The sequence below is a fragment of the Melanaphis sacchari genome, unplaced genomic scaffold (assembly GCF_002803265.2).
Source record: "Melanaphis sacchari strain LSU unplaced genomic scaffold, SCAv2.0 Contig25_pilon_pilon, whole genome shotgun sequence".
Taxonomy (NCBI): Eukaryota; Metazoa; Arthropoda; class Insecta; order Hemiptera; family Aphididae; genus Melanaphis; species Melanaphis sacchari.
In genome coordinates, this window is record NW_020271133.1 from 299,518 (window position 1) to 324,960 (window position 25,443).

A 25,443-nucleotide genomic window follows, 5' to 3' on the forward strand; every position below is an offset into this window, starting at 1 on the left:
ATATTATAAGTAGAATAGAATGAATTTAGGGAGTTAAAAAAATTCTATATTCAAAAATGTTGAAGTATATTAGAACAGTGGTCCTCAAAATGTGGGCAATGGTGTCTGTACAGGGGTTTTGCAGAATTGTACAATTTTATTATGGAGTCTAAAAATTAATTTTAAACTTTAAACGACAGCGACAATGGTGATATAATGGAAACAATAATGATTAGATTAACTTACTAAGATATTTCTTATCTGCAGTACTAAGTTAGTTAGTATATTCCATTAATCGAATGTCAACAAATAAATTATTTCAAATTTATAATACATATATCTTTGATTATAATAAAAGTAATATTTACATTATTACACCTGATTATTTATCCTGGTTTTCATTTATTTTTATTTATTTTTTAAGATTTGTGACGACTTGGAGAAAACGATTTGAGATAAATGTTTGCTAAAGGTGCAGCGAGTAGATAAAGATTGGGAACATCATTCGAGTGTTATTTCATAATTATTTTTTTCTTTAAGTGGTTTTTAATAAAAAGTATAAGAAATATTAACACAATAATTATGAATTATATATTTAAATACAATATTTGTTTACCCTTTTCCACTAATAATGTTCAACGTTTCTGGAAATGCTTTGTCATTAAATGTATATATTGTGAAATTACGCTTGTTACCACCAGGAATACATGAGCTTTTGGGCAAATCATATAAATATCGAGCAGAGCTTTCATGAGGACATTCTTCATACAAGTCCCACCATTTTTCACTGTCATTGTTATTACTGTTACTATTTAAAAACACACTAGCATTCATATATGGCTCGGCTAGAATAAAAAATGAAAAAGATTAATAAAAATAAATCAATTTGATTGACAATTATAAAACTAAATATTACATACTTTCATTACTAATCATTAGCTGTGACACAGCTTTTGCTCCTCCAAATCCAGTGACCTTAATAAACTTGGGTATTAAACCATACAACATGACGCTGTGATTTTTATTAGTAATGAGATTAGCCAGCTCTGCACAAGTTGTTTGATTAATAATAATTTCATGACTATCTTTAACATCTTTTGGTTGCTCTCCATAGGCATTCTTACGATTAATAACCCAATCAGTTTTAACTGTGTAAGAGGCATCTATACAATCATTAATCAAGGATAAAAATTAGAAGTGTTTAAAGCTGTGTTCAAGTAATAAAATAAAATTATTCAAAACATACTCGGTTCACTCAATTGTTGAATCATGCTTTCCAATTCAGGTGGACTAATCGACCATGTATTTGCTGAATGGGTTGTTATGTAAAATACACCAACATCTTCATAATCATAGTTTGATAAGAATGTTTGTGCTGATCTAGACTTTTTGTAAACATTTATCATTGAGTACCAGTCGGATTCATCAAACCTAAAACATATAATATATTAATATTAGAATTAGTGAGTTTACGCATTATAAATGCTTGAAAATTTATATCAATAAGTTTTAAAAAATAATCAAACGTTCACTTAAATGTACAGTAGTCAATAAAATACCTTTAATTATAAAAATAATTATATTATTTAATATATATATATATATATAATTTCCTTAATCTTTTCAACAAAATTTAATTGTATCCTAATATTTTTGATTTCAATCTTGTATGAATAAATTTGTTGATTTATAATATTTTTTGTTAGATTTGTTGGTCAATCGTTATTTTTTATGTCATATTTTCAAACATAAATGTAATCTACATGTTGATTTCATATTATTTTTAATGTTTTTAAAGAAAATTGAAATGCTTTTTAAATGTAAAATAAGTGTACAATTATGCCAAAAATGCATATAATTTTGAACTATGCAATTATAAGCAGTGCTTGATTTGAGGTGACGTGGGGGGGCGGAGTCCTCCTTTTTTAATTTTTTTTTTAGCGTACCCCTTCTATTTGCCCCCACGATAATGTGACGGTTAATTTTGTGTGGAACACTCGTTTATCAAACATCCGATGAGTCCCCCTTCTATTTTTTTTCCAAATCAAGCACTGATTATAAGTAAATTAATATTGTATTAATTGAATTCAGTGATATCGGAGAAAATGTCTGTTAGCTTATTTTTAATATGACTTCAAAATATTGATATTAAAATACATTAATTTATGAGCCCTGATTATTAAATACCTATATTTTATGTGAATAACATTTAATAATATACTAATATAATATGATATATTAATTTTTTAATGTTGAAAATAATACTTACTTCTGAATTGTTCCTTCAATAGTCATGGTGTATATTGGTTGATTAGATCCAAGCTTAACATTTAGATTGATACCTTCAGGCAAATTAGGTTCTCCTACTGTATTACCAAGAGCAAATAGCACTAGTGGAAATGAGATAGCAGTCACTAAACAAATCAAGGTTCCACCTCCAATCAAATATTTTTTAGCTGGTTTAACTTTAATTCCTCTGGGATTTGGGTATTCATTTTCCACACGCCTCGAACACTATAAAAATAAAAGTTAATACTTTGTTTATAATTTTATATTCATACAATCATACTTTTAGTTGGAAAATATGTGCAAAAATGTCCTCCATTTTAAGCCAATCTGGTAATGTCATTGATGTTTCAGTCCATACCCAGTCCATTATTGTTCTCAGTTCAAATACAAATGGGCATAACATGAAACTTAAAACAGTCAAAATAATATATCATATAAACTTAAATATTTAATTATATTAAGAGAACTTACAGTTTGAATAGAATCATGTTAATATAATTGTAATTTTTACATAGAACGTTTCCGAGAATTCTTGTTGGATATCCACTTCTAATTTGATATGCAGACAGTAATAGGTAAAAGCATTTTACCATGTACCAAAGTTGAGGTGGTATTACAGCATTAAATTGTCTGGATAGTAAAATTAAAATGTGAAAAAGTTGATAAACATTGTCATATTAGTTTTACCTTTCTGTAACTCCAGGTAGTATGAAAAACATCCATATATGAGAACCAATTATTAATACAAATTGGAATAGTATTTTTCCCAGGATATACTTTCTTAAATAAAGCAACCGATCAACAGTGATTAATGCAAATTGAAGAGTCAACATGATTAGAAACGGAACAGGTACTTTATTTTCTTCAAAGTATTGAGACACGCCGCCATCACTTTGAGACTATTAATAAAAATACAACTAAATTAGTATATAATTAAAATAAATTTGATTTAACTTTAAATAAAAATTACATACACCAAATGCTGAGAATCCAAAAACAACAACAAATATATTAAAGAAATCACACAAAAACATATAAGTATAAACATCAGCATTGACTCTAGAGCTTGAATCTATTAATTGTTCGAAGAAAGACACTAGAGGACTGCAATGCTTTTTGAGACTAAAAATAAAAATAAACATCATTATAATAAACAAATCTAAACATAAACAATTTTTGTACTGACGATAATGGCATTATTTCTAAGAGATTTTCAGTATCTATTGAGTTTGATTTATCAAATGACTGTTCATATGACTTTTGAATTAATTGTACATCTTTGTTACTGGATTGTAAAAATTCTGGAGCCAACACAACAGTTGTTTGTTCAGTACTTGGATCGTTGTCTACAGATCCTTGGTAGCCCTCAGAACCCATTGAACATCGAGTGTCGATTGTATCAAATAAAGATATTTGGTTAATAGGTGTTCCTTTAAATGACAATGAACTTTTCCAAAGACCCAATGATTTTAACATAGTTCTAAAATAATAATTTAAATTTACTGTAGAATATGTTTGTGGATTATTCTGTAATACATTTTTATATATAACAATAATGTTATTACCGATGGAAGAACAAAACAAGAAGCAAGAATAAATCATATGTGGCATAGTTTGGTTTCTTCTCAATACCAATAATTCTTGGCAAGAAGAATGGCATGTTGTCAGTAACAACTTGTTGATTCCATGGTATCATATCAAATTGGAACATACATTTAATGACAACAATTACCTGATTAAAATATAAAATTATATAATAATATGAAAATATTTTAATTTTTGTATCCAAAATTACTTCAGTATATGCGATAAGAGTGACCCAGAAATTCTTTGTTGGCCTAGGAACAGTGAGCGTACCCCAAAGAAAAACCATCAGTGGCAGTGGCAAACTTAAAATGGTGGCAGATTTAATTTGATGCAAGAATATCATAAAATAACAGACCAAATCAGAGTGAGATATGATTGCAAACCAAAGAGCCAAAACAAGACGCATAAGCTGGGGTTGATTGGAGGCGTTTAATTCTTGTTGTTCTTCTAGTTCTTCTAACTTTTCAGCGCTAAATACAATAAATACAAATCCAATATTAGTACTTTGGATTTGAAGTCCTATTAGTGAAAAACATTTTTAATACTAAAATATATTATAAATAGGGTTTGGATTTAAAGGCAATAAAATTAATAAAAAAGCTTTTAATTTATAAAAAATGCAATTACAAAATGTATTAAAAAATTAATTAGTTTGCACATTGTATATTTTAACTAGTTAATATTAAAAAATAAATTGTAAACCAACAAACTATTTTGAATCTAGTATCTACACATTATGAACATATTTTAATCTATATATACGAAGTATAAGTACTTTTATAAACGTTTAATTAACTGGCAATACCAAATACTCGATAATGTATTTAGCGATATCGATAAATATTGCAGTTAATAATAAATTAAAAATAATTGACTAAAACAATACACCGTCTTCAGAAGATCTTATCGATTTGTACCGTTAAAACGCATGTTGTGTATAAAACTATCAAATTTATTGTAAATTAAACACAAAAAAAGAATTTATAAGTATAGAAGCCAAAAAATGTATTTATAAGTAAAAAAAGGTAAAAAAAATACATCTATTGTCTTAAATATTAAATTTTTACACATTTTTACTCAAAAATTATTTTTTTATTACTATTATTATTATATAAAAAAGGATTTTGCCTTAAAATCCAAACCCTTGTTATAAAATATTTATTTATTGTAATCTATAATAACATTAAAAAAAAATAGTTCATTAATAAAAATGTATATAAAATATATACATAATATATTAATTTTCATAATTTCAAATATGGTAATATACTAATATTATAAATAGTATGCATACTACAGAGTTGTATTATTTACCTTAACGTGACACTTTTACCAACAAATGGCATTGGCTGCCAAATCATTGATGAACCTGTTCTTAGACCAATTCCAAATCCTCGATTTTGCTAAAATACATTTTATATTAAAGAATCAATTATGCAATTATTAATATTAATTTTAGCAATCAAATACTTTTAACGTTTTCTTTTCAACTGCTAGTGTCCGAATAACATATCTATAGTCTCGAGAAATTTTATTTAATTTCCTAGTCAATGTTTTTGTTGAACTATTGACAAAATCCATGAACAAATTAATACTCTCTTTAATTTTTGTACTGAACGATTTTAACTTATCTCCATCTTGAGTATCTAAAATTGTTCAATACATACTATGTATATTTATATTATTACATTGATTTAATTAATAAAATAATATACCTTCTTTTAAATCCTCACTATCACTCCTAAGATAGAAACAAAAATAATTAAATTAATAAAGCTTTTATGAGATTGATAATAATTGTAATATTTAAAAGTAAAATTATTTATTTAAGAACTATGAAAAAAGTGTATTTGATATTAATGTAGAACAATTTTTACTTAAAAATGTAATTGATTGTTATGTTTTAAATATAAAAATAATCAAAAAAATTGAGTGTGGAAACATAATGTATAATATTTTGTAGGTAGGCAGTTATTAAAATGTTATCTCAAAACAATACAACAATTCATAGTTCTAATAAACTCAAAACAATTTTCCCAATACTATTTTATAAAAAATAAAATATCTGTGTTTAATAATTACATGGCTAGTTTACTTGTTTCACCAACAACTGACTTATCCATTATTTCTTTCTTTTTCTAAAAAAAAAAAAAAATTATAGACTGAATAGATTTAAGTAATGAACTCAACTAAATTAATGTTATTGTAATATATTTACTTTATACACAAATTGGTCTGTATCAGTTTTATCCGAGTCTTCGAGTGAATCATCACTTACATCACTTAATTCATTATCTTTTTCTACAATTGAATCTAACTCATCATCAAATTCATCAAACATATAATAATCACCTGAACGAATAGCTGTAAATGATAAAAATAACTTTTAGTATACATATTAAATAATATAGTAAGAAAATAAATAATATACAGTAGAACTATAAAATTAACTTTGAACAAATGAGAATTTATTCAATTTGTAATATAAATTAGATATATCTGCAGTATTGTGAAAATTTAATTTGTTTTTAACTGTTTTGTTTTTAAGTTATCAAAGTTCTACTGTAATATTAATGGATATGTACAAAAATAATAAAATCATGATTAAAAATAAACATAAATATTGTGCATAAAATCGCTAATAATGTTTTTTTCAAAAAAAAAAAAAACACTTCATGCTTTAACTTAATAGTTGTTGATTTATAAATTTATAAAATAAAAAAAAAAAAAATTCTAAAATATATCTTACTGGATTTATAACAAAGAAAAAAAAAAAAAAATTAAGCCATATTTATTTAAAAATAGTAAATTTTATACAGATTTAAGTGATTGTAGTATGTTTCTACCAACATTAGAATTAAAATATATTATAAATTGCATTTGAATAAAAATTAGCTATTTAATTTGCTTAATATTATTGAAAAAATCACTTAAATCTAATTTTAAATATTACGACTAAATTAGTAAAGTATTGTGCTGTGTTAAAAATATTTGAAAATCCATGTGCACAAATTATTTTGAAAACTGAATAAATTTAATTAAATACAATTATTATCAATATTACACAAATATTACCGTGACCATATGTAAACATATTACATTGATACATAATTAATATATACATAAAAGGAATGAAATGTACATAAGCACCTATTTATAAAATTAAATAAAAATGTATGATTATGAAAGTATTTTTTTGGATAATGTAAACATTAACATAAATTTAATACTAATAATAACCTAAGTTTAAAATAAAATTAATAGGAGAAATATAATTTGTAACACATAAAATTGCTATATAAGAACTTAATGTTTGTTAATAATAAATACTTTCAGTATAGCAATATTAAATAGTATTTATGATAAAATGTAAAATTGAGTTTCTTATTTAAATATCCTCCTCACATATGTGTACATAAAATATGTAATAATAAATACACACACTTAATTGATTATCTGAATTTAAACCCAAAGCTAAAAATGTAAATATCTAATAACTATTTAAAATGAAGGTGCATTAATAAAAATTAATATTATGAATACATTTTTTTTTTAAGTGTATATTTTAAAATAAAAGAAGTAATTTATCTTACAAAAGTAAAAACAAATATATTAATACAATTTATTTACAAATAATGTATAAAAGTACCTGTATAAAAAGAATAATTTTGTAACTAATTTTTACTGTTTTGGTTATATTAAATTTAAATACAACGATAAATCATTGTAAGTGAAAAACGATTCTGAGATAGTTTGTCAGAGTGTCAAACTATATTATCATTAAGTATATTTTATAATATGGTTTTTGATTTAACTATAAAAGTCATTTATTTTACCTTTAATATTACAGAAAGTTGATATTGGTTTTTCTGAAAATATTATATTTACTACATTATGAGTATTTAGTTGTTATGATAATACGAGTATCTATTTACACCATTTTCATTCTATGATTATGACAAATTTATTTTTTATAGTTTTTAATTTTCATAAGAACAACTCCCAAAGAATCTTCTATTACATTTTCAATTTTCTTGACTAAGAAACGACAATTTTGCCAATGCAAAAAAAGGAAGGCAATTGGGTACCATTCTGCCATATGCCTATGCATCAAGTGCTGAATAGGTCATCATCATGGGTGTGTTAAATTTAAATTCAATGATATATCATTGAAAATAAAAATTGATTCAGACAGGAGAAGGTCTATCAACCTAAGTATATTTCAATATTTCATGATATATTTTTGATATACATAGCTATTAAAATAATTAATTTTGATTATAGTAATAAGGTAAGTTGATATGGGTTTTTTTTAAAATAATTATTTTATTGTTAAAAATATATATTTATATCATATTATATTAATTTATAAAACTAAACATTTAAAAACATCTTTCTATAAATACTATAAAACAGTATAAAAATAGGTTCATTGTATAAATAGATAAAATCGTAAAATTAATCAAAATGTCATTGCTTATAGTATTCATAATATAATACATGTTAAAGTCTTAAATCTCCATAAATAATTGTTTAGATTTATAATAAATAATTAACATTGTTATTCAACGTTAAAATAAATTATATTGTTCAAATTTGAACTTCTTAAACTGCTTCAAAAAAAATTATGTTTGTACCATTTGTAAATTATTTAATTCCAGTATGAAATATTTTATTATTTTTTCAAATCTTAGTTATTAAAAATTATACTAAGCATTTTAAATAATAATATGAATTTTTGGTGTAAATTAGAAATATCTACTGTTATTATTATTATTATTTTTTTTTTTTTTGAAATGTCAAAAATTGTTTGATTAGAAATAATTTAATACAGGTGAATTACAATATCGAAAAAATTTAAACTTAAAATGATCATAAATAATTAATTTACTTTTTGATAGAATTTTTTTTTTTAATATAGGTTGAAAATGTACAAAGAACCTTCTATTATATTTATAAATCTTAATTTTAAACAGAAAAACTTTTATAAATTTCTTGACAAAAATAATATGTAATTTATGATATTTTAACAAATTTTAATAAAATTTTAAATTTAAATACTCATAAAAAAATACTGTGACTATAAATGTTTGATATTTTAAAATTGGAAATTAACCACTTATAAAGAATCTTATAGTAACACTTCAGTTTTTTCAAAATATATTTTTTATATATTATTTTATATAATATAATAAATAATATAATATAATATAATATAATTTTATTTTATATATTTTTTATTTTATTATTTTTCAATATATATTTTTTTAATTATACAGTAAATACATCTAAAAATTGTTTTTAGGAGTTTTTTAGTTTATCCAAAATTCATCAAGTTTTTTTAAATAAAGTATTTTATTATAATTTTTTTTTAATAATAACATTGATTAAATATACAATAGTTTATTAGTATATATTATATAGTAATCAATGATAATAAAAAAATTGAATACTAACTACTAAGAGTCTATTTGAAGTTTTTAAAAACAAGCAAACTAAATATGTATAATCATGTTTTTATAGTAGTATGTTAAATTTTAAAGATTTTTATTCATTCCACTAAAAATTTATAATACTAATTGACTATGCTTATGAGTTATGACTTAAGTTTAAATTTGTAGGAACTTAAAAAGCTAGCTTAAATAATATGCATTTATATACCTAAAAAACCTTGAAATAGACACTAAATATGCTTTTAAAATTATAAGAAATATGCATAAATGTATTACTTAGTATAGTCATAAACTTTTAAGTTTATAAATCAAAATTAAATTATAAAAATACCTAAAAATTGAACAAATAAAATAAAACAGTTAAATAATGTAAATTATCAAGTAATTTATTCATATATAAGTAGGTAATTAATAGATTTCGAAAAATATTTCCTTTTAATTAAATGTTCGTGCAATAAGTAGTGTGTAATGAATGTATTTATCAAATACTACGTGGAATAAAAAATGATTTTCAATACTTTTATTAAGATTGATATACTTGACGACGTCAACAAGTCAGATGAAAATTATGAATTGATATTAAATAAAATGGTAGAGAATTAGACATCTAATGAAGACACATTTGTAGTGGCTAGTGGTTTAGTGAACAAATTTAGAAAGCTAACTCATGTTAGTGCTGGTTTATGACTTATTAGTGTTAAAGCACATCACATATTCTATCAGTCTGTGAGAGTACATAATAGTTACAAACCATAGATTTCAAATATCAGCTAACAGCACATCTATATTTCATCTGAAGTTGATTTGGTTTATTTTTATTATTATCTCCAGTTGTATACAAATACAATAAGCTGAAATTTGATTTAAAATGAAAATCATCAATAAAAAAAAGCACGGCAAAAATATTTGTATTAAATACCATAATTGTTGTGAATTTCGAGCATAATATGTTTAACACTAGTGGTTCTACTAAAATCCGAGCTGTTTAATGAATTTAATTAAACAGTTATTTTGCTTTCAAATTTAGTTCAATGATAATTAGTATTACATAAATGGTGTTAATGATTAATGACATATATAGTGTGTGTGTGTATTATATCACCGTCAATGATGTAAATTTCTATTTATTGTATGGACGGAAATAAATCCACGTAAACAAATATTATTGGTATTAAAAAAATTATTAAGCTTGAAGGCGGCAACGAAATAAATCTACGGAGATTAGTAGAGTACCTACAGAAACACACAAATAATTAAAAGAGGTCAATGCAACATTTTAATGTTTAATTTATGAAAATCAATGGCATCAATCAGAATTTTTAACTGTAAATAAAAGTCAAGAATGTCTTGGTTAAATAAAATAAAAATATTACTTATTTAACATGGATTTATTAAACACGACCGGTCAATCGTGTGATCGTCTAAAGAAATCAAGCGCGTTGTAAGTAGGTATATTCCTAGGAAATTAAGAATAAAAATTGACGTTTATCATTGACGGTAACACTCTGACTTATCTTAATCTATATACTCTGTAGCATCGTTGTAGATTTATAGTTAATTTTCTACGACAGACGTGAAAACGATTATTTGATCAAATATGAAGTTAGTGAAACTCGTGAACAATACCATAACAACTACACGCTGTCACGGATAACGATATCGCATGACTATCTACCACGTGAAGACATCTTTCCGTGTGTTGCGGGGTCGACTAGTTCTTCCAGGTTGCCCCGGAGACACTCAGCCCCTTTATGTAACCGCGGGGTTGTCTCTTCCGGGCAGTAGTCCCGGATGACTCCGGGGGTCCTGCCCGGGGCGCCGCCTCACCTCGGGCGCCATAATGAGTGACCGCCGCGGCCAGAGCCCGACGGATTATCACCTGAGTCAGACCCCTTCTACTAAGGTGGTACTCCCACAGCCACCACGAGTCCTTCCTCAAGTGTGCCTTTCCCGGTGCGGGCGAGCGCGAGTCCTCGGTGAGTCCACGCGGTCGTGCGCCTCGGGTCCAGCACCCTCGGTGCGTCGAGGCGCTATTAGCAAGCCGACTCGACGGGGCTTACTCCGAGTCCCGTGGTACAAGGTTTGAACCCGGCGTTCAGGCCCTCGCAACTGCCTTGTCCGCAAGCAGGTCGATCGGGGCACCGCTGTGTGTACCGCGACGACCCCTTTATAGCGCGTACGGTTTTTGCTCTTTATCAACAGATTGCCGTTTCTGCCGGTGCCTCTCTCGTATCAAGCCCCGAGCCGGCTGAATACGTGCAACCACGTGAAGACAGTCGAATCAAATCAAAACCGACGACGGCATAAGGTATACGTGTACCTACCTACCCGTACGGGGGCGGCACAGGCGATACGAAAACCTCCCCGTACAAATGTTTAACGGTCGCCCAACATAATAATAAAAAAAAACAAAATAGATATAATATCAAGACATTTCAAAGCCGGAACAATATTTACAGCTAAATATATATATATATATATGTGTGTGTGTGTGTGTGTGTATATACAAAGCGATATGCCGGTCTCGAGAAGGTAAGCGACTCGCATAGGTACCGGACATACGTATCCTGTATAGGTAATATTATATTGGTACGAGAACGATATTGTACTCGTATAATATATATATATAATACAAGTATATATGATATAACGTATGTGGTATGTGGTATAACGTTGTGCAAGCAACACGCATTAGCAGAAAACGGGGGGGGTACACACAAGTATGGTGAGACGTTGCCGAGGCGGACCGCTTGCGCGGGTACCAGGTGCACGGCACGCCCAGCGAGGACTGCCGCCGGTGTTGCGCGACCGTCGGCGGCGGCGAAAACGCGCCCGAATAAATGGCGCTTTCGTCGAACGACAGTGGCCGCCGGTGCGCGGTGCTGCTGAACGACATCCGCTGCGGGTCCAGGTAACCGTCCAGCGACACGGTCAGCACGGTGGACGTGGGCGTCGGCGGTTGCAGGTAGGACAGCGTGGGCGGTTCGTCTTCGAGCGGCGTGTGAAAACTCTGGACGATCGAGCTGCCGGACAGGTCGCGGGCCAGCGGGGCCAACGCGGTTTCCTCGGCTGTTGTTCGCATCGTCGTGATGTGTGCGGAGACGGCGGCGTTTTTTCGTATTTTTTTTTTTTTGTTTTTTGTTTGTTTTTTTCGGTATTATTATTTCCCGCAGGCGCCGACACGCAGCGAAAAAATACACACAACGATTTTATATTATTATTACGGGTTCGTGTAAACGATACCTATGTGTGTGTGTGTGCGTATGTGTGTGTGTGTGCGTATGTGTGTGTGTGTGTGGTAAACATTAATCGAAACAGCTATATTATGATGATAAATTTTCAGAGAGGAGCAAAAAACAAAATAGTAAAACCCATACGGATACTCTGAGACGCACGCGTATCTCGTACGGGTCACAGATATCTGGGGGGGGGGAATTTCCTTAAAAAAAAAAAAAAAGATCAAAAATCAAACGGACGTCGGATAGTAAACCGAAAAAAATTGTCAAATCTATCGTTTTTGTAAAACCTAGTTGTGTGAATAAAAATATGTTTTAATATCATCTATATAATGATATTATTATACTAGACAATTTTTATTTTTTCAAAAAAACAAATTATGAACATAACCTTTTCAGACATCCATCATATCTGGAAAATTAGATTTGTTTTGTTTCTTCCGATTTTAATCGATACACACTAACGCCGTAGTTCTCAATCGGTATGTCGCGACATACTGGTGTGTCACGAAGTAAGTCCAAATGTGTCACGTGAAATACTAATATTAAATGACACAAAGTTTTTTAAATAATTAATGAGCAAAAAAATGTTTATATTGTATCTATAGGCGGCCTGAATTAGTGTGTCGCTATTTTCATGGATCTATATTAGGGTGTCATCATACAAAAAAGATTGAGAACCACTGCACTAACGTATAGTTAGTATTTTTCAGTATTTTTTATAATAATTAAAAAAAAAAAAATTTTTAAAACACAAAAAAAAATACCAAAAATTCCCATGTATACATTAAACTTAATCTCATACTTTTAATTTCTGAAAGATTATTAACTGTCTTGCAGTGTTATTAAGATTATATTCTCAATATGATAAAACTTACAATTTAATACATAACATTAACTTTACCTTCTTAATATATATAATTACCTATTTAGATAGATAAGTTTAAGATGTAAATAAAGTTAATTTGATTTCAGTAAGATAAAAAATACACCAATATACCTTTTTCATGAGATTCCGGTTCCTTAATTCCAAAACCTTGAATTTTCTTTTGAGTAGCTTTGATTCGATCCATTTTTGATTTGATTTTTTCCAGGACCTTTCGTTCTGATTCATGCTGTTCTTGGATTCGTTTTTGTGAAAGCTCTTGAATCAATTCAGCACCCCTAATAATTTTTAAATTTGAATTTAGATTAAAAAAAATTAAATTCTGTAATGCTTCATATGACTAATACTGGTTAAGAATAACTTTTATTATATTATTTATAAAGCATCATTTAAATGTTTCAAAGTTAATTATATAATATATGTATATATTTAATACAAATTATAATTTTTAAATTATTTAATAAATATTCTATGAAAATTGATCATTATTTATATTTTATATAAATAACATACAATACTAAATTGTAATTACCTGGAAGCTAATATAGCCATTGCTTTTGTTTCATCTACAATTCTAAAGAAGTAATGACTGTTAAAAAGACGTCTTTGGAAGATTAAAAATCCAAAACATAAAATATCCCATGCTAAGCCAACATGCTCAATTGGTATCTCGCAATCATCATTGTCTGGAAAAATATTTTTAAATTAATTAATGCATTTTTTTTAAATTTAAATTTTGTACTAATATTTCAAGAAAACTTAAATATATTTTTAAAGAAATAAAAATAAAAATAATTTTAAGTACCTAATGATGTTACAACTGCATGGTTAGTAGAAAACTTTTGTATGCAAGAAATACCAAATAGTTGTATCATCCAACAAGCATTCATTTTCATGTAATTCATAAAAATACAACCAGGTATTTGGAGTATAGCTTTCAAAGTAATAACAGTTATATTGTACAGTATTAACTTATTCCACCTGTTAGAAAATTGTTGCATGGTTAAAATAAGAATGATACAATTATAGTTTTAAAACATAATAAATACATTACCATTTAAGAATAACATTTACTGGTCGAAGATAATAATCATTGCCTTGCCATAAAAATATAAAAGAACCTATTAGGTATCCAAGAGAAAATAGATTAACTCTATTGGTACCAGCCAAAAACACAATGGCTAATGTGAACCAAATAAATCCAATGAGAACAATACGTTTTAATATATCAAGCCATGATCTAATGAAAATATTTATAAATTTATAATTATTTTTAAGTACATAAAATATTGTAAATATGTTTAATGTTCTATTATGCTACTAAAATTACCTTATATGAGATACAAAGTCGGGGACCGGATTTATAAAACTAGGCTTTTCAGCTTCTTCAATAATTGAACGATTTGTTCCTCCTGGGTATTCTACATCTATATGTCTTCTTTCTATTTTGAAGACAATAGATTGACGAGATACAAACAATAATACAATAAAATCACCTTCAAAATACATAATATTTTCTTATTAAATTTTATAATATGTACATTATATTACAAATATTTCAATCTATTAGATAAAATAAGCATAAAACATTAAACTAAGTATTAGAATACTTAAATAATATATTATGATGTAAACAGGTCTTACATAGTAATTTGTATGCATCTGGAGGTGAATCAGGGTCTGGCAAAAACATCCAATCACGGAAATTCTTCATAATTTCATTTTCATCCCATGGCCATTCTATAATAGAAAAAAATATAAATGATAATGTTTAAATAAAAAACATCAATATTAAAAGCAGAGCTTTTTGTAAGGTGTAATAGTTATATTTATAGGAAATTATATAATTTGTTGCAATAATCAGTTTTTTTTTTTTTTTTTGTAAAAAAATTAATGATAGAAAAGTAAACAAGCAATATTAGACTTGGATGTGGAAACCATAAATAATAATCATTCGGTTTATAAAAAATTCAAATTAAACCCAAGAAGTGATCACTAAAAACATTAAAAATTTATTTTTGTTTATGATGTTAGTAATAAATAAAAGGAAAATATTTAATAAATATTTGTTTATAAATTTATAGTAAGAAATAATTTTATTTTGCACAGCAGCAAAATAAATATTTATTACATTAACTCAATTTTTTTTTTAAACGTGGCAATTTAGGCTATTATCTGTAGAAAGGAACAGTAAGTTTTTTTCCGTAAGGTTTGTAAGGATGGAATATGTGTTGTGTATTTGTGTGCACCATAAATTTGTCACTAAGAAATCGGGTGACCACCCATCCGAGAGCTAGCAATGTCAGCTAATGGTTGACCTCAGAACACATTAGTGACTGAGATAAACCACCGTGCCACACCAGGCCACCCACTTAAATTTAATAATAATGTAAAAATTAAAATGTTATTTAAAAATAAAATGTAAAATCACATAATTGCAGATAAATCTAAAATGTATTAATGAAACCAAATGTTTCTATTAAGTATACAATAGTTATTAATTTCAGTTATATTTGATTGACAATACATACATTTTTATAGCCATTATCTAATAAAGTGGTCACAATTGTCTCATTGACATATGATAAATGTAACTGATCCAACCAGACTTCTATTAATAGAAAATTAATATTCAAATAAGAATACAATTTGTGATGTCTAATGTCTTATTCATACCACAATACTTTAAATTGTTTTTATAGAACCATTTACTTAATATTATTATTTATTTTTAATGGGCAAAGTTAGATAATACAGTTAATTTTTATAAAAACAAATTTAATTATAAACTAATAAGCTAAATAAACTATTTAGATTAACATTGAAGGCATTAAAATGTGAGTATATATATATACATTAAATTGTAAAACTATTTCGATAAATTATTTTAATTATTTCTTACGTAAACAAAGATCTGGAGGTAGTCCAATGACAATAGCATATTGCAATGGTATGGTAACAACAACAAAAAACATAAAAACTATCCACACTTTTGCTAAAGTTGCCCTTGATAACATTACAAAAGTCATTAACCATAATGCATAAAGTACAGCATAAAAGTCCATTCTTGTTCCAACAAGCACTGCTACAGCAATAAGAGTTATCTAAAAACAAAATAATATGGAAATATAAAAGGTAATAAATAAAAAAAAAAATAAAGCCTATATAAATAATAAATAACAAATATCATAAATATTGGAATAAAGAAAATTATTAAATATCAAATAATACCTCTACACCGAATCGATAAAATCCAAAATTCAATAAATACTTCAAGCAATGAGGAATATCATGGTCAACATCTTTAAATGTAATACCTGGAAACATTCTTAAAGGTTTTGACAATGGTCTACCTTTTAAATGTCTCTTATATTTTTGCCGAGTTATTACAACCCTATGCAATGTTATGACAAAAACTATAGCTGTAAAAAAAAGTACATAATTATGAGTATCAATATTTGTTCTTTTACAATTTTAGTAGGTTTGAAAAATGTTAATGTTTAAAATACTTAATACTTACATATATATCCTTTAAGTAAATTGAGTAAAGAAACCTTATTTGTAGACTTTTTGAATCCTACCCAATTAGCTGTATTATAATCTTTAGTTTTACTTGGATCATGAAAGTCCTTTAATACAATTTCAACAGTATAAAATTATGAAATTATATTTAATTATATGATAAATACGTACTGGACATGTGACGTTCCATGTACCCTCTCGTATATATTCAATTTGGTAAATCATCTTAGTAAGTAACAATATAGATACATAAACGGATATAATATAGACAATAATTGATTGTATACGACTATTAAATACTAATGAAATAGTCACCAATACAACCAACACAAAATGAACCAAACACACCTAAAAACAGTTGATAAATTAAAACAAATATAATTTTAATTGTTGAGCATTTTAAAATAATACCAATATTATACTGGCTTACCTCATACACAGCTAAAAACATGACACATAACAATATGATTTTTATCATGTGTAATTCAGCATATAACCATGCTAGCTCAATTATATAAGACAAAATTGTTTTAAGCATCTTAAAAAATGAGCGTAATTTAACCTTTGGTAGATCTGATATCAAATAAATAAAGTTATTAATTAAAAGCTTAAAAAAACAAATAAAATAAAAAGTAACAGTAATTACTTTTGAAGACTTTAAAAGATTTTCTCTCGGATATAAAACTTTGACGTGGAGGATTTTTTTGATATTTATTATCTGTAAGTGAAATGCTGGAGTCTGTTGATTCTTTGTCACTGTTTGAAGCAGAAGAATTACCTGATTTGGTTGGCTTAACAATACTAGTACCTCTGTAAAGTTTTTATGTACATAAAAAAATAAATTAAAAAAATTATAATTTGATATTACATTTAAGAGTTTAAATTAAACATACCGGCTCTTAATATCAGATATAGCCAAAAAATCTTTATGGAAATAGTAAAGCTGAACAACAGTAATGATAACAAAAAATGTTGGCGTCAAAAGTCGTACGAACAGTTCACCAGTTTCAAATTTTTCTAAACCTATATCTAATTGTCTACAAAAAAAAAAAAAAAATATTTATAGTTTAAATAATTTATTTTTTATATTCAATGTATTGACTTACAATGTAGGTGGAATTTTTAGATACTTTTCCCAGTAATCTCGAAAATTATCAAACTGATATGTGTATGTCATAACTAATATCAGCATTGAATAAATTATGACTGTAAGCCAAAATCCATACATAATTTTTCTCCATAAAACCCAGGACAACTAATATAAAACAAATTTAATTAGTTTTAATGAAATTAAAAAGAAATTTTTTTTTTAAAAATACAGAGGTGTTCAAAGAGGTTTTTTAATTTTATAAGAGTATTTTAATATGATCCAGTATAAAATTAAAAAATCTTTGTGAGACACTATAAAAAGATGGGTAACATTTTTACTTGAAACGTTAATAAAAATATTAATGCCAGTGCCATATATATTATTCGGAATATTGTCATTCGTTGGCCAGTTATGCCAATTCCAAATAGCACAAATGCCACAACCCATATCCAAAATTTGGTAAGAATTATTTTAGCTTCTTCGCCAAGTCTTTGCATTAATCGACTGCCTTTTGTGCCAGAATCACCTCCCATAGCTAAAACGTAAAAAAATATATAAAATTCAAACATTTACTTAAGCAATTGAACAAAATTAAAAAAAGTTTCATGAATTAATAGAAAAACATAGTATATTTTGATATAACTTATCGATTGTATAAGAATAGTTTTACCTGTTGCTGTTCCCACTGTAACTTGAATCATATTAGCTACGGCGGAATGACTTCTAGCTTCCCTCCTTTCTTGCATATATTGTCTCATTGTTATCCAGAACATTGTTGTAAATAATGTCTATGATTAATAAAAGCCGTTGAATTAGTTTAAATGTAAATTAAGTTTTATTATCAACCAGGTAATATTGACTATAAAAAAAATTAAAAATATATCACCTTTATGATTAAAGGCTTGCAGGGAAAATGAAGAACTTTTGTGAAACCAATTTGTTCTAAATTCCAATCTTGAATGGTTTGAGGTAATTCAGAGTCATTTAGGTTCATTCCGTATAAGAATTGTGATAACAGTAAAAACTCTGCATAGAACACTAAAAATGGTGATGATCTTAACATTGTTTTTCTTTGTTGAGGAACCATCCAAGAAATACTAGCCCATAATAGCAGTACAAATGTTAACCAACTGTGGTAAGTAATACTCCAAGCCTGTTAAATAAATCCACAAATATGCAAATTAATACACAAAATGATTGATAAATATAAATGACCTTACCATCATTACAATATTAGTGCCAATATATGATGTGCGGGTGATAAATTGTGACACAGTACTCAGAACATCCATCAAATAATAAAATATATTTGATTTGTATTCTTCTAATTATGTAAAAAAAAAAAAAAAAATGTGATTAAACAGAGTAAAAATGATTGTTGAATAATTTTAAATTTGAAAGTATATTTACTATCATCATGGTATCCATCTTGTTCAGTATTAGGTTTCTGGATTTCACTTTCCACCATACTACAAGATGGGCTGTCAGTTGTTGTCGGACTAGTAGTATACAAGGGTTTTTGGCCACGAATTAACTATTTTAAATACAATTTTATATTATAATATTTGATAACATATTTTTTTTATATATTAAGTGACTATCACATTATATTATAAGTAATATATAAAAAAATAAATGTGAATTTTTAATGTTAATGTGATATTATGATGTACAGCTGCTTTAAAATGTTAATGCATAGATATTAATACCCTGAATATTCTCAACTGATGAGCTTTAATTTAAATAGAAATGCATTTGAATAAATCATAAAACTATAGACCATATGTTACAAAAATACAATTTTAAAGTTATTAAAATTTGTTATGATTGTATTTTAATTATATAATTTTGTTTTTATCAAACATCAAATTTATAATTATTATTGAAGAAAACATTTTTTTTTTTTTTTTAATAATTTTGAGTGGAGCTTAGTTAAAACATTGCTTTTTTAAATTTATTAATTTTTTCTACATTTATCTATAGTTTTTAAATATTATTTGATATTTGAATTTAGTATAAATAATAATGTACACATGGATAAATAACCTAATCTTAATTTAATTTATTGTGAAAATTACCTATACAACATTTGAAAAACCTTCTCTCCAAAGCACCAATTAAAATTAGTAGAAAGACTTACTATATATGTTTATAGCATTCATTATTCTATGCAAATTTTCATAAAAAAAAAAAAAAAAACAACATTAAGGTAAAAGTAAAACATTAAGTATTGTAAAAAATAAAAACATTTATCACTTAAATTGGAATCTAAAATATGCATTATTATATGTATGTTATATAAGTTTAAAATATAAAAATATATTAATTTAATTCTTTATTTAACTGATATAAATATATTAAACTTAAAATCAGCTTAATATTACTTTAAAATTAAAGTTGCCTTTCCAGGTTAATATTTTTCATTAAAAAGCATGTGATTAAAAATAATAATAAAATTAATATTTAAATTTTGAAGAATAAAAAAAAATATTAAATATGTAATAGTTATATACAATTATTACAACCATTAATTAATACAAATATATTTCTATAAAATCTATACAACTTTTTAAAGTAACAATAAATAAGATAATTTTTTAAAATCTGTTAGATGAATTTGAGGGAAAATGTCTTCAAGATATATTAGAATACACTGTTTTTTCATACTTTATAAGTATTTGAACTATAACACAATATTTTTATTTAGCATGTTAAAATAAATGGGAGATAGTTTGCCTATTCCTTCTAAAGTTCAGATCACAATTCAGCCTGCTTTACATCTATAAATATTATATAATATTTATGTATTTGAGTATTTAATATTAAAAACATAAACATTATTGTGCCAATTATTTATTGCTCATTTTAAATTAAGTAAAATAAAATAGAAAAATATTAAATACACATATACTTTACTAAGATATTTTACAGAAATGTGTATTTAAAATATATTTAAAAAAGGTAAGTATGAGAGTTCAATGTTTAAGTTGTTATGACTGTTAATTGATTACATAGTCCTACGACTACTTTGCTGTTTTAACTTATTGCACTTATATGTATAGATTTTAACGGGCTGAATTCAAATACGCAATTAGTTTTTTTTCTGACACATCTAGTTTTTCTCCAATTTGAATTTTAAATATTGTATTTTCTGTATAGTCATACAATAATATGCGGTTAAAAATATATATCACAAATACTTTGGTATTCATTTAGGAAATCAAAATAAATCATGGGTACCCCATACTGCTTGTTGATCCTGTATTGAAAATTTACGAAATTGGAAACAAAGTTAACGTTTATCAATGCCTTTTGGAGTACCAATAGTTTGGCGAGAACTAAAAAATCATATTGACGATTGCTATTTTTGTATTGTTGATATTTTCAGTTATAATAAAAAAAAAATCAAAGTTAATTTATCCAAATTTACCTTCTGCTTTACGACCTATACCACATGGCCTAGAATTACCAGTACCTGTACCGTCAGAAACTTTCGAAACTATTTCAAACCACAATACTTCTATAGATTCCGATGACAATCTTAGAAATAATGATGAAGACTTTCAACTTGACACCACAGATGCTCCAAAATGTTTTGATCAATTTGAATTAATTGATTTAGTACGTGACTTAATCTTTACTAAAGAGGCAGTTGAAATTTTGGGTTTGAGACTCAAAGAAAAAAAATTTACTTACAAAAGGTACTACTTTTTATTGGTACAGGAATCATGAAATGGAATACAAATAATTTTTTTTAAAAGGAAGGATGACTTGTATTTTTAGTAATATTTCTGGGTTGATTCAATATTTAGGCAAATATGATGTGAATGAATGGAGTTTGTTTATAGTTTCATCTAAAAGAAGTCTAAAAGGTGTTTTATTTCATAACGAAAACCAGTTAGCGTCTATTCCTATTGCATGTATTATTTATATGTAAATGTTATACTATCTTTAAATCGTAATTGTAAAAAAATTAGATGTGATAGAGACAAACAGATTTCAAATTTGAATTTTGCGCATTAAGATCTATAAGGTTCAGGTATTGCTATACAGACAAAAAATAAATAAAATATTTCGCAGGACTGTGATATTAGTCAAACACGTTAAATTGAAATATAAAGTATATAACTTTGAAACATTAAAATTATAATTTAGTTAACTAAGTTTCACTCAAAAGCATTTGTAAAGTAATTGCAGTGAACATAAAATTATTATTTTTGACAATAATAATGTCATAGTTAGTGATTTAAAGTTTGCATATCCATCAGTTTTTATATTAATATTAATATCATTCTTGGGATTGAAAAAAATGTGAAGGAGCTAAAGAAATGGAATATTTTACATATATACACAGGTAAAAACAATACCCATTGATAATAAACAAGTGTTAGTTATTACTGGAGTCATAATTTACATGAAATGTGTGGTGAAAATTAATAATAAATTAAAAATGTTGAGCATATTTTGAATGAATATTTTAATTTTTTTTATACATTTTATCATATTGGATTCTTTTAAGGATATACTTTGATATTTTCTGGACATATTTTCATGAATTTTTTTTAGAGTTTTTAAAGACATACACATTCCAACCTTAATAATAATCATAGTATTTTTAAAAATTATAAATTGCAAGTGCGTTATTTGTTATAGATATACAAACCATAACACAAAAAAATAAGCTAAATGTGTACGTGAGTTTTATAAAGCAACGATATGATTTATACATATTTTTTTAATCAATGTAATAAACTATCCCCAGATTAGTTAACTCTTACTTGAATGATAAGGTACCAAATGTTTTTTCATTATCTATAACATGTTCTTTTACCTCTTTTAGCTGTACATCCTGTTAATTTTATTCAGGTTAAAATAATAGTAATATATAATTAAACAACACAATGCTATTATGTACATACAGGCGTATTTTCCGTCAGTTGAGTATGAGCCGAGAATTGGTCTGTAGAAGCGTGCATCTAAAATATAAATTAATCAGTGCAACATAAATAGTATGCCATATCATTTTAACAGATGCATACAAAACAAAATATATAATTTTATGGAGCTCCAAACAATTTAAAAAACAATCATACAGCAACTAAACACGAAAAAAGCTTTTAACAAACCATAAAGAAAAAGATTATAAATTAATATTTTATATATTATAGGTACCTAACAGATCTATTCGTAACTTTTTTTTAAACTAAATTGTTTTTAAATGTTTCTTTTATATTATAATACAGCTGTCATTTTATTTTATCTTAACTGTACAAAATAATGTATAATAATGTATGTATAATGTATGTGCAGTGCAAATAAAAATAACCTTTTATTTTAAAATAGAGAATTTGTTCAAATTGTGAAACCTAATTAGTAATCATAAAACCAATAATTATATATAACAAAATATTGCTTGAAAACATAAAACATTATACAGTTGGCATATAAAGTGTTATAAACATTAAAACTTGTGAATAAATCAGCAGTGCACTTTTCACACAAAACACATTCGAAATGTGGATAAATAACATTAACATACGCAAACTTTGCGAGTGGCAGCACGCCATCGATTTGTTTTATTTCGAAAGAAATAACTATTGGGACCTTTTTGAGATAAACGAACTGTTACTTGCCGAGTCATTCCTAATGGTTCCTTTGTTTCTAGATCCTGTAATTTATACAAAACTCTCCAAGATAATGTAATTGTATTTTTTTTAATTATACAAAACTTGAACAATATATTTTCTTTCAATAGATCAAAAGTTAAAACCAATAACTATATAAATATTGTAGATATACACCATGTGTAAGTACCTATTTTCAGACCCAACACAAAAATTGTGTTAGAACAAAATAATCTCAATATTTTTAGTTAATAATGGCAATACATTAAAAAAAAACTAAAATTTGAGCTTAATATAGATTCTAAGCTATTTTATTTTTATGAATAACTCCCATACATTGTGTAAATGTTGTAAAAACTGTCAAACATCAACACTACTATGCGCCCATTTCCATTATATGCACGGGATGTTTAAACAAATAGTTACAGTTTGATACCTACATTAATTTATTATACATAGAATCGTATAAGAAACACTGCATAATTTGTATTAAGGTAAAAACATTACCAAAGTATTTTATATTTAAATCTATTGTTTAAGTTTTTAAAATATTCATCTACCAACAATTAAAGAATTATCTACACATTCAACTAAATTATAGTATATAAAGACATGTTCACTATTTTAATAAAATAACACTATAGCCAAACATAAAATAAATATAAAAATAACTGCATAACCGACATAGGCAAATAAAAAAAAGTAAGGGAAAATATTATTCGAGACACAGGAAATTACATATAATATCATACCTTTTAAACATTTTCCTTTGTGAACGCAATCGTTCACATCAAAATGCATTAAAGATGTTAGATCATGAACTGTAAACTAATTTACAAGAGAAAGTTTTAAAGTATTTATAAAATGAATTGATGTGATTTATATGTTAAGAAGATGTTAAGAATACAATTATTATTCTTTTATTTTTTAAAGTCATTTTATACATTTATAGTTTATTATTTATTTTATTTTATTATAGTTAAAAACTATGAGTATTTTAGCTTAAGACAGTAGATACAAGAGACAATAATTAATAGTAATACTATGCTCAAAATTTTTTTATTAAATAAAAATAATTTTAACTTAATCTTAATGTACAGTTTGTAGATTTATCAATTTTAACAAATACATAAAAAATAATTGTAAACCTTTCAAAAAATGTGTTTAACAGACAAAGAATGTTCTTATTGAAAACGAAAGCATAAAGCTAAGAAAAGGTGCCTATCTACTTTTTTTTTAACAAATTCACAAAATTGTCAGATGAATAATTAAAATTGTTGTTTTAATTAATAAATATTAAATATATTTAATAATTTACAAGAGTAAATTAATTATATTTTTATCAATTTTACCACACTTCTCTCAAATACCTTAAAATTATTTTAATATTACATTCAACATAATTAATTATTTTATTGCTAATTAAATTTAGAAATTTAATAAAAACCAAAATATATAAATATTAGTTGTAGTTTAAATAAATATTATATAGTAAATCAAAAATATGTCAAAAGTTTATAAAACAATTGATAACTATAAAAAAATAAATGGGTACATACAAATTATGTCCCTAAAAATAAAAATAAACGTGACAACAACCAAGTTGCGTCCACGGTTTTTTAGCGACTGTTCAAAGTTAAGTTAAGACAACAAAATTTTTTTAAACCTTTAAAATGTTAGTAAAAAATTAAAATGTAAAGATTTCAATGACTTAAATGAAAAGTCATGTAAAATTCTACATCGAAAGTTGTGTGAAAGACAGTAGGTACATTTGTTA

At 25.8% G+C, this 25,443-nt stretch overlaps 1 protein-coding gene across 5 annotated transcripts in view; it reads right to left on the bottom strand.

Annotated features, from left to right (window-relative positions):
* The window catches only part of LOC112595183 (piezo-type mechanosensitive ion channel component-like), a 37,791-nt gene that overhangs the window by 1,023 nt on the left and 11,325 nt on the right, over window positions 1-25,443 (bottom strand). Inside the window, exons 1-38 of one of the 5 annotated variants that reach the window (XM_025340306.1) lie at window positions 24,419-24,434; window positions 22,962-23,018; window positions 22,874-22,891; window positions 19,453-19,576; window positions 19,263-19,366; window positions 18,929-19,195; window positions 18,713-18,830; window positions 18,381-18,577; window positions 18,059-18,207; window positions 17,846-17,989; window positions 17,599-17,762; window positions 17,383-17,525; window positions 17,124-17,300; window positions 16,951-17,059; window positions 16,662-16,852; window positions 16,333-16,534; window positions 15,075-15,170; window positions 14,761-14,926; window positions 14,485-14,670; window positions 14,236-14,411; window positions 13,963-14,116; window positions 13,545-13,708; window positions 6,074-6,219; window positions 5,938-5,993; window positions 5,571-5,596; window positions 5,326-5,501; window positions 5,170-5,258; window positions 4,064-4,325; window positions 3,834-4,000; window positions 3,455-3,748; window positions 3,243-3,390; window positions 2,956-3,167; window positions 2,740-2,898; window positions 2,549-2,675; window positions 2,249-2,493; window positions 1,226-1,410; window positions 900-1,142; window positions 596-824 (exon numbers count right to left, since the gene is read on the bottom strand). In XM_025340306.1, the coding sequence (XP_025196091.1) occupies window positions 596-824; window positions 900-1,142; window positions 1,226-1,410; window positions 2,249-2,493; window positions 2,549-2,675; window positions 2,740-2,898; window positions 2,956-3,167; window positions 3,243-3,390; window positions 3,455-3,748; window positions 3,834-4,000; window positions 4,064-4,325; window positions 5,170-5,258; window positions 5,326-5,501; window positions 5,571-5,596; window positions 5,938-5,993; window positions 6,074-6,219; window positions 13,545-13,708; window positions 13,963-14,116; window positions 14,236-14,411; window positions 14,485-14,670; window positions 14,761-14,926; window positions 15,075-15,170; window positions 16,333-16,534; window positions 16,662-16,852; window positions 16,951-17,059; window positions 17,124-17,300; window positions 17,383-17,525; window positions 17,599-17,762; window positions 17,846-17,989; window positions 18,059-18,207; window positions 18,381-18,577; window positions 18,713-18,830; window positions 18,929-19,195; window positions 19,263-19,366; window positions 19,453-19,576; window positions 22,874-22,891; window positions 22,962-23,018 (5,870 nt within the window). In that variant the 5' untranslated portion in view covers window positions 24,419-24,434. Of the gene's footprint in view, window positions 1-595; window positions 825-899; window positions 1,143-1,225; window positions 1,411-2,248; window positions 2,494-2,548; window positions 2,676-2,739; window positions 2,899-2,955; window positions 3,168-3,242; window positions 3,391-3,454; window positions 3,749-3,833; window positions 4,001-4,063; window positions 4,326-5,169; window positions 5,259-5,325; window positions 5,502-5,570; window positions 5,597-5,937; window positions 5,994-6,073; window positions 6,220-13,544; window positions 13,709-13,962; window positions 14,117-14,235; window positions 14,412-14,484; window positions 14,671-14,760; window positions 14,927-15,074; window positions 15,171-16,332; window positions 16,535-16,661; window positions 16,853-16,950; window positions 17,060-17,123; window positions 17,301-17,382; window positions 17,526-17,598; window positions 17,763-17,845; window positions 17,990-18,058; window positions 18,208-18,380; window positions 18,578-18,712; window positions 18,831-18,928; window positions 19,196-19,262; window positions 19,367-19,452; window positions 19,577-22,873; window positions 22,892-22,961; window positions 23,019-23,581; window positions 23,711-24,418; window positions 24,447-25,443 lie in introns of those variants that run through there. The other 4 variants (XM_025340304.1, XM_025340307.1, XM_025340302.1 and 1 more) reach the window with 4 other exon arrangements.